This window comes from Morone saxatilis, unplaced genomic scaffold (assembly GCF_004916995.1).
Source record: "Morone saxatilis isolate NCDOM2014 unplaced genomic scaffold, NCSU_SB_2.0 Contig11, whole genome shotgun sequence".
In the NCBI taxonomy this organism is placed as follows: domain Eukaryota; kingdom Metazoa; phylum Chordata; class Actinopteri; family Moronidae; genus Morone; species Morone saxatilis.
The window spans coordinates 18,220,221-18,230,224 of record NW_023339663.1 but is presented as its reverse complement, the minus strand read 5'-3'; the positions used below and the strand labels follow the sequence as shown (position 1 = coordinate 18,230,224).

Here is a 10,004-nt window from a genome sequence, read left to right as displayed (position 1 = left end):
TAATGTTCAAAATGTGTGTATTCCCATCAATCCATCCATCAAACAAGATACAATAACTCCACCAATGATTAAAAGCATTATGAAAACTGACTGTGGCCAATGTGACAATGAAGCGATGCAAGTTACTGAAACAAAGTTATTCAACTATATTCATTATGTAGAATGAAAAAAAAAACCCTTTCATTTGTAAAAATGGTTGTTAGGTCTGGCAAAGCTGAAAGGAGAATTTGGGGCAGTTGTGGGACGAAGTTAATTTCGAGCTCTGGTTTGGGATAGATCATAAATGACAAATTAACAATATTTAGCATTGTAGGATCTGACATCAAGGACGTGACAGGAGAGATGTCATGGTCACCTCTATCCTGTGCGATAGAATGTCAGCGACCAAACCCGCAGTTAGGAAATTACGTGTTGCACAGAGGCTTCTGCTTTTCAGGTTTGTCACAATACCACAGTGTCTGACTTCAGGATGTTTCACCATAAAAAAGGTTTATCCAATCCTCCATGCAAAGTCAGACCATACATAAATCCATCTGTGTGCTTTTAAAAGGTTTGTTAGGATATATTAAAGCAGGGTTGTATGAGGTGCGATTACTATCCATAGTCAGTGAGGTACCTACAGTAGACGCCGGTTGGCACAGCAGTATAGAGAGGCAGACAGGAGTACCTATAAAAAGGGTCCACCTTAAAAAAAATCAATATCAGTTTAAGTGTACACTATAATTAGAATATTTCCACTGCTTTACCTTGCTGACAGACAGCCCTTTACGACATGAAACTGAAGCCTTACATCTCTCAAAGCCTCCAGAGTCCTTTGACAAAAACAGAAAATTTACCTTCCAGAATAAGGGAGTTGCTGGTCCTAAAATATCTTTTTGTTGAAAACTGGGTGCGTGCCAACCGCCGTCTGCTGTAGGTAATACACTGACTATAGATAGTAGTAGCTCATACAGCCCCACTAAAGTAAATCCACACTAACCCGTTCAAGACAGTGTTGAAACCACTCTATGACACAACTTGCCAAGGCTTACCATTGTTGAACATGCTTTTCTCTTTCTGTATTTAACACTTGGACATCTGTATGCAATGTATACACAAAATATTGCATTTATAGTGCAATTAATCAGAACCACAAGGACAGCCTTCAAAAAACTGTGTCCAAAAAAAACATGTAGTACTGTACGATAAGATATCATTTATTGTAGGGCTGTTGTATTGGACTAGATGTAGCTACGTGTCTCTAATAAACTGGAAACTGCTGATGAATTTCTCAGCTGATCATTATTGAAAATATTGTCCTGCTGGGTATCAGTGTGTGAATGTGTCTGTAATCAATTATATTGAAATGTGTCGCTCAATGAACTGTAGTTATAACAGTAAGTAAACAATATTAACAGATATCAAGAGACAAATAGGTGATTAGACTCACCAGTTACCTTTTTCCAGCAGGTTCTGTAATTAGTATAATCAGTTCTGTGTTAGGCAGTGGCACTGATGCCAGTTGTTGTAGTAATCAGATAACCGTCTCGTGTGTGCCTGTATTTCAGACTGGTCTTAGTGGTAACATCATGATCCTGTCCGTGCTCTACAAAGGAGGCCTTCTGATGGCCAGCCAGCACATGACTGTGGGAGAGCTCTCGTCCTTCCTCATGTACACCTTCTGGGTGGGCATCAGTATTGCAGGTAATGCCTCAAACAGGCACTTTCCTAATATTCTATGAATTCTCTCATCTGTATTGTTTACATCTATGTGCACTGTGTCTGTGTGTGTGTGTGTGTGATGGCTTTTAACTTTTTTTCTGCTTGATGGATAGGTCTGAGTTCATTCTACTCTGAGCTGATGAAGGGTTTTGGTGCAGGAACCAGACTGTGGGAGCTCCTGGACAGAAAGCCTGAGTTTCCACTGAATTGTCAACTCACTCACACACCACACACACACACACACACAGCACACACACACACACACTGGCAGACACATAGAGTATTACCTCACATCGACAAGTACCCGTTTCTGTCCTGGAAACCCATCATAAACTTCTTAATTATGTATGTGACCAGAAAACAACCGTACTCTTAATATAACTGCTGCAGATTTGTAGATAATTCATTTTTTAACTTTATTTTTTTCCTGCCTATAGATATATATAAGTGTTTGATGGGTAATTTCACAGCCTCTGCCTCATCGTCTTCTTTCTGTATTAAACCAACCAAGCAAGTTAAAGTAAATAATAATCTGTCCCTCTTCCTCTGCTCCTTCACAGAAGGCTTGGTGCTTCCTCCAGACCAGCTGAAGGGTCGGCTGGAGTTCTGTGATGTCTCCTTTGCCTACCCGTCCCGTAAGGAGGCTCCAATCTTCCAGAACCTCAGTCTGCTGGTCCCAGCTGGTAGCATCATGGCTGTGGTGGGATCCAGTGGGTCTGGAAAGTCAACCCTGGTCTCACTGCTGCTCAGGCTGTACGACCCGGATAATGGTGAGACTGAGCTCATTCTGTCGTCTCCTTTAACCAGATATATCAACCGCTGCTTAGTAATGATGATGACCAACTTAAAAGTACAAAACTCTGTTGCTTTATCACTAAGAGTGATCTCTTTTCTCCAGGTATTATCTACATAGATGGTCATGACATCAGAGATCTGAATCCCTATTGGCTCAGGAGCCACATTGGAACTGTCAGCCAGGTGATTAATTACTTGTTTATGTTCCTATACAACACATCTCACAGCACATAAACTGAGCAGACACACAACACAAATATTAGGAGCCTCGAAGTGAAGATTGTTTTGTCTTTCTCACATTCTCCTCCTCCCTCTCCTCCTCGCACCTCTCTCCCAGGAGCCTGTGTTGTTTTCTTGCTCTATAAGAGATAATATAGCGTACGGTGCAGTGGACCCTGACGCTGTGACCACAGAGGACATCTATAGGGCAGCCACAGTGGCCAACGCCTATAATTTCATCCAGGCTTTTCCTAAGGGCTTTGACACTGTAGTGGGGGAGAAAGGAGTGCTGTTGTCAGGTGAGACACAGGAGTCTGATAACAACATCTACTTCACTGTTAATTCAAGAAACCTTGTATGTCCAACAGGCAGCTATCCACGAGTTGTAGCAGAGTTGATGATATTGAAGATGTATTTTTTTTTTTTTTAGCCTTTGACATAGTATGTAGATTTTGATCTAGTAATCACTCCCACATGGTTTTAAATATATATTCAGTGTTGGGAAGAGTGCTTATTTATTAATTTTAAAGTTAGCTTATCAAAGAGAATTATTTCAGCTCAATAATGCATTCATTTTTAATATGTAATTTGCTGGTTTTTTTCATTTATAAATTATAAGTGTAGTTTCGCATTAAAAACAAACCTGTTTCTTCTACAGTTTTTAGAAAAGACAAAACCACTTACTGGTCCAGTCTTTCTCTAAACTCTCACTCAGGTTTTCTCAGCTATATTATATTATATTTGCATGTATTGTGTATACATTTTTCACATACAATAGTACGATTATGGTAAAAAGCCTAGGTAATAAAAACACTGTTGTATTACCTATCATGGCTGCCAGTTACAGTAGACACACACATAGCCTTTACGTGTGCACATGGTTAAGTTGTGTGTTTGTTTCTCAGGTGGTCAGAAGCAGAGGATAGCCATAGCCAGAGCACTTCTCAAGGTGAGTACAACAATGTAGTCATTTTACTGTTTATCCACATAAGAAGAAAGCACAGCTGTAGTCATACCTGTCTTCTACATTTGTTATCCATCTCCAAGTTTTATTTACATTCTAACATGTTGATTTAAAACTGACTTCTTTTATACTTTATGATTTTGTTGTTTAATAGTAAGTGCAAAGGACTATACCAAATACAGTACAGTATACAGTATTTTTGTTCTTTCATTGTTTTAAAGGAGTGTAGTCTCAGCTTTCCTTTTGTCTTTGAATTAGTATGGATAACACTGTTTGTGTTCTCTCTCCACAGAATCCTAAGATCCTGCTCTTAGACGAGGCTACCAGGTGAGAGACACTTATGAGATTATTAACAAAACTGTGTAGAAATCAACCAACAAAACTACTTTACTTACAATACTTGCACTATCTTTATCCTTTTTGCCATTATTGACTTCTCTGCACAGAACTACTATTACTCTTTATTGTGCTGGCTAGAGACTCTTTTTAAGGTTATTTTGTTGAACAAAATCCTGAACAACCATCTGTCCTCAGTGCATTGGATGCTGAGAATGAGTTCCTGGTCCAGGAAGCCTTGGAGCGTCTAATGGAAGGTAAATTCTTCCGTCTTTCTCTTTCAAATTGTTTCCACTTATGTTATATGGTTTTTTTTTTTTAAATCTTTGTTTCTCCTGTTTTACTATTTCCTGCCCTTATCACCCAATTAACAGGGAGGACAGTCGTGATCATCGCTCACCGTCTGTCCACCATTCAGAATGCGAATGCTGTCGCTGTACTGGACCAGCGGCGCATAGCCGAGTGTGGCCAGCACACAGAGCTGCTAGGCAACAGGCAAGGACTGTTCAGAAAACTAATGGAGAAACAGGCATTTCTGCAAGAACAGAAGCAAGCACTTCGCTGAGAGGACAGGGAGTAAAGGCGAGTGGATGAGAAAGAGGGAGATATCAGGAGGTGAGGTCAGTGGCTTTGCTCCAGATAGGGGTTGGGGACAGTTGGAAAAAAAAGATATTGCCTGAAATGGGTGGAGATTGGAAAGCCACTAAGAAACCTAAAGGGAATGAAAACAGGGTAATCCACAGTGAAAAACTGAAACATGGATCCGAGTTCCTAGAGATGCTTTATTTTGGAAAATATCTAATTCTGCACTGAAAGAAGAGGACAGAAAAAGAGGCTGAGAGTGAAAAGGACATATGATGAAGACAAACACTCCTCACACAGGAAGCTCATAGACAACATTATTTTTGATCACTGTCTCTGAATTTGGTGCAAATGACAAACTTTTCTCTGCTATGGGACACTGTAGTCTGTTATCACTATATGATTTTCACAACCCAACCAAAAACAGTCCAGTATGATGTATACAAAAATACTAAATATGTATTTGTTTATTCATTTGTGTCTATTTATTATTGAGTTTTTAAACTTGAAGATTGACCTGCAGAATCTTTTACAGGAATTTTGAAACAAGCCGAACGAAGCAGCTATTTGTGTTGACTGCACTGTGTTGTAAAACGGGACTGAACACTATCCTGACATATGTAAAGGACATAGATTTATGTAAGCACATTTGTCATGAAACATAGTAGTGATTGTCCTCCAAGTCACAGCTGAGGTGCTACACATCTAAAAACATAATTTCAGTTCACTATTTTTTTTTTTTTTTCTTGCTTTGGATTAATTAACAGCCCTGAAACTGCAAAACTTTAACATCTTTATATGTCAAACAAAATAAAAGTTTTACTTGTGAAAGTCGATTGAAGCCTGCTAAACAGCCTCTTTTCTGGCTGATGTTCTGCTGCTCTCGGGTAGGAAGGGTGGTCTGCGTCACGACCATCACCCCTCTCTTAACAATCATCTCATTGTCTAAAATCCCTAATTCTTTCATATTTTTTTTACCTTGTTGCACAGTGCCAATCAGAATGTAATCTTTTATCTTTCTTGTTTTAATCTACAAATGGTGAAAAAACTGAAGCCAACATTATGAACACTGAGTGAACATCTGTGTCATGGCTGTCCCCTCCATGCTGTGTGCACTGGGAGGTGTTTACAGGATATGCACTTGGCCAACCTTAAACTCTATTTAAACAGCTCTAAGACCACGTGCATGTTAACCACAGCGCTGTTGAGGCGGCCAAATATAATATCTCTCCTGACTGAGAGGTAATGATTCGCCTCAGTAAATATTTAGATGGTGAATGCCCACTTCACTGCTCACAGGGAGTCTAGACTTGAGTGTAAAGCCAGACATGCAAATGTACTCCACTTGAATTCCCCACAGACCTAAAGGGACGGTTTTTTGTTTCTAGTATTTCTTGTGACAAACAACTAAACAACATCAACATCTGTGGAAATCCCTCAGTTTGTAATTGGAAAATGAGTTAAGGATAGTTAATTGGGCTCTGATCGGTGCAACGTAGCTGGGAACCATTTTGACTGGGTGCTACTTAAAGTGCATTTAACAGATCATTCAACAACAAGGAATCACTTTATTTATGGTTAAACAGGCTTAATGAACAACAAATCAAATTGAGGCTGTATAATGTTTGTCATGGGTCAGACATTTAGCAGGTGTCTGAGTTCTAAGCAAGAGTAACACTGATCTACAGTACAGGATGTATACAGATATTTACAGATTATCACATTATTTAAGTCTCCACAACACTGAGACTTAATTATATTAATGCATATAGTGGATATAGCTTCTTATAATATTTTATATATAAAAATATATAACATAACAGAAATTAATAAGTCTTGATAATATTTAAACAAAGGACTGTCAGCATAAATTATACAATATTAGTCATTGGTAAATGGTCATCTAAATAGCCAACTAACGCTGTCTGTGTGTATGATAGTAATCTTTGATTACAGACAAAGCAGAATTTGAGATGATCATTACGAGATGATTTATTGAGCGTTTTCATGATAGTGATGATTCTTTTTTCTTTAATTATAGATATTTCTGCCTACATGTTTTTAATTTCCGCACCACTTGTTAGTCTTCTTTTTAAAGTAAATGATACCTTGAACATCGTCCCTGAACGTCACATGTTCAGACGTTTTTTGTGGTTCCTGTGGAAGTCAGTTGGTAATATTACCAAACCTTGCCCATTAAAATTAAACCGAAAGCTTTCATGTTTGCAAAATCACCTCACCACTCACTCGCTAAAATAAACACTGAAGTAGTTTGAGAGTTTGTCAGTTAATAATGGATCCACGTTTTATAACAACACACAGAAGACTGCTGGGGGTTTCTTTTTTAACTTGTATGTTATGAGTTATAAATAATAGGACCAAAATGATGTTTTATAGATTTTTAATTATTTTTGTGGTTGCTAAATTATTGTACATCTATGTAAAGGTAAATAAAGTGAAATACTGATCGTTTTTATTTGTGGGTTTTGTTGTAATGCTGTTTTGTCCCCTTTTGCTTGGTCTGTTTAGTCACATGATACACCAATATTAAATTAAAATGTATTTAAATGTCTTTAAAAATGAGATTTTCTTCTGGTTTGTTTGCTTTTTATTAATTCAGATGACATTTTTATTACATTGTTTCAAGGGGTGGTGTCAATTTTATTGTATCTATAACGACTGGTTATACGTCCACCTTTTATATCACTATTCCCCTACAGAGACACTAAAGATGATGGGAAGAGGAGACACGCTCACACACACCATCTCTGGCTCTATCACTGTAGATTATAGTTCATAGCTTCACATTTGCTCATTCAACTTAACATTTTCATAAAATATTCACTAACAAACTGGGTTTTTTTTTACTGAACAAACTGTCTCATAAGTAACTGTGTTTCCATGCAGTGTGTCAGTCTATCAGTAGGTGGCGCTGTTGCTTCACACTGAGCTACAGCCAGGCTCAGGCTTGTTCAGGTCGGTGGGATCAATGTTCATCCATCATATCTAAATAAAACTTCATGGTAATGATATGAGTAATGTGTATTCAGCTGTCGGTAGGTTGTGTTGACAGTGCGGTGAGCTCCTCATGTAAATAGACACATTGTCCCATCTGTTGGCACATAGACGGGCCCGGCAAAACAGCAAATGAATGCAATCCATTGATTTATCCTCCTTTTGTAAGAGTGTGTTGCACTTGTGGGGTAGTTAAAGAGTCTATCAACTTAAACAAGTACACATCGACCAGTTTAGATGTTTAAAATCATGTTCAGCTGTATGTTTGATGTGATAGAAAAGTGATTACAAAACAGTACAGGCACAAGAGGCAAAGCCATGCTGTAAAATACCAGTGACATAAAACAGGAATATTTTAGACACATTCATGGATGCTCATTCTTGGCCTGGTTTATCGTAGAGAGAAGTTTTAAGACTCTTAATGTTTGTGCTATAACCAAGCAGTGGGTGAGCCCCTCCAGTAGAGGCAGCAGTTGTGCTCCTGTTCTGCAGAGGACGGCTCAGCTGGCTCATGCAGCTGACCAGGTGCCGCACAGACCGGCATGGGTTTCCAATTCCAACTCCATGTGCTGCGGCTCCCCTCGCTTTTCTCTGTATCTTCCCCCGGGCTATTTGAGGAACTAGTGGAACTCAGGTTCTTACCCTTTTTGGCCTTACACAACAAAATCATATGAATAATCTGTTTTCTTATCACATTAAAAACATCCAACAAAGCCTTATTTGTTCAGAAGATAGGAAAGAAAAATAGAAAGAATTAAGTTCATGCTGCATTTGGTTAAGCTCAACCATGCCACACCTCTATGGCTGTCCGGGTACCATGCAGAGGTTTTACTCAGGGAGAGAGTCATTGACCTTATAAAGCAGATTTAACCTTATTTTAGGAAAAACTGACCATTAATATGAGACATCCCACCACTCTAAAACAAAGTGGGCTTCACAGGCACGATAGCATCTTATGTTTTCCAGGAAAAAGAGACAGTCTCACTGATCAGGGCTCATGCTCCCAGTACTGCCTCTCTGTAGTGAACCACAGCCCATTTCTTGTCAGCCATGAAACCACACACCTTCTGCTACCACAAATTAAATTAAAACTTTTTTTTTTTAGGTGATGTTTGGATTGTCTCTGGACGGTAGTGGCCAAGAGGCATGCTGTCTAACGCCTCTCCCTCCACTGTGTCTTGTTTATCCTCTTTAGAAAGCAGAGTTAGAAGGTAAGAAGTCAGTCAGAAAGGGAACGGATCTGTGCAGCACATCACTAACAAAATGAGACTAAACAGTAAATGTGTCCTGAAACTTCAGTGGAACAAATCACACAATTTGCAGTACTTACTAGGATACATTTAAATTTTTACAAGTCTGTCCTAAAACAAAAAAAACATTTCAATCTACGCTTAGACACCTGATTGTTGTTTTAAGAAAAACTTAAAAAATAATATTAACCTAAACACTTTTACCTGTTCATTTATATACATATATATCCTCAGTATCAGTAGTATCAGTATCCTCAGACTTTCTTCACTGTAACACCTGAGGAACTAATTAAAATGTCCATCAAGTCTGTTTAGAAGGTCTAACTTAAAAAAAATCTACATGCAGCACAGGAGCCTCAGTTGTTGAGCCACACTTAAAAAGGTAGGACACTCATGTACAGCGAGTGTATTGGTTCCAGCGATTGAATGCCGAGGCTTGTGCTATTCTTACTGTCTCTGACACTCTCACCCTCTGCGCTCTCATGAGAGTGAGAGTTGACTGAAATAAAAAAAATGTAAGGTAGCAAGGTAGGCAGCCAATTGTACCATGATGACTGAGCATGCTGTTACTCAAAAAACTATCTACTTGTTCACTTCTCTCCCTTTTATTTTACTGGATAAAATACTGACATGTGACTGGAACTGTTAGTTAAATTTTTTTTTTTTAAATGTTAAAGTTAAAAATTTTTGCACTTCTAGAAAACACTAAAAAAATACTCTCCGTGTGTCTGTCTCTCCTTCAGCTGGCTGGGTGACATATCTTCTGACAAACTAAACTCATGTTTTCTGCCACCTGCTGCTGCACACGCCCTTTCACCTCCCTCTTTCTCCTCCCCTTCCAAGTAGACTCTCCAGGAGGCTCCCTGGGCTCTCCTCCCCCTCGGCCCCTCTGACCTCCCCTCCCCTGCCCCCTCCCCTCTATCTCTCGCTCCCCGACAACTGCCAGGCCCTTTACATTTTAGGCGTTTCGCAGACCCTCTCATTCCAAAATGGCTCACAACAAGTGCATAAAAGTAGCTGTACCTTGCTCTGCAGCCCCTCCACTCCCTAACCCCCTCCCACAAAACACACACAACACACACACACACACACACACACACACACAGCTGTACAGACAGTTGAATGTTGTTCAGATGTTCACT

General features: G+C 39.2%; 1 protein-coding gene across 1 annotated transcript in view; it reads left to right on the top strand.

Annotated features, from left to right (window-relative positions):
* abcb10 (ATP-binding cassette, sub-family B (MDR/TAP), member 10) overlaps positions 1-5,431 on the top strand; it is an 11,379-nt gene extending 5,948 nt beyond the window's left edge. Inside the window, 9 exon segments of the mRNA XM_035652204.1 lie at positions 1,548-1,683; positions 1,815-1,910; positions 2,262-2,471; positions 2,600-2,679; positions 2,834-3,014; positions 3,621-3,664; positions 3,972-4,006; positions 4,214-4,272; positions 4,390-5,431. Of these exon segments, the coding sequence (XP_035508097.1) occupies positions 1,548-1,683; positions 1,815-1,910; positions 2,262-2,471; positions 2,600-2,679; positions 2,834-3,014; positions 3,621-3,664; positions 3,972-4,006; positions 4,214-4,272; positions 4,390-4,580 (1,032 nt within the window). The 3' untranslated portion in view covers positions 4,581-5,431.
* Positions 5,432-10,004: the final 4,573 nt, after the last annotated feature.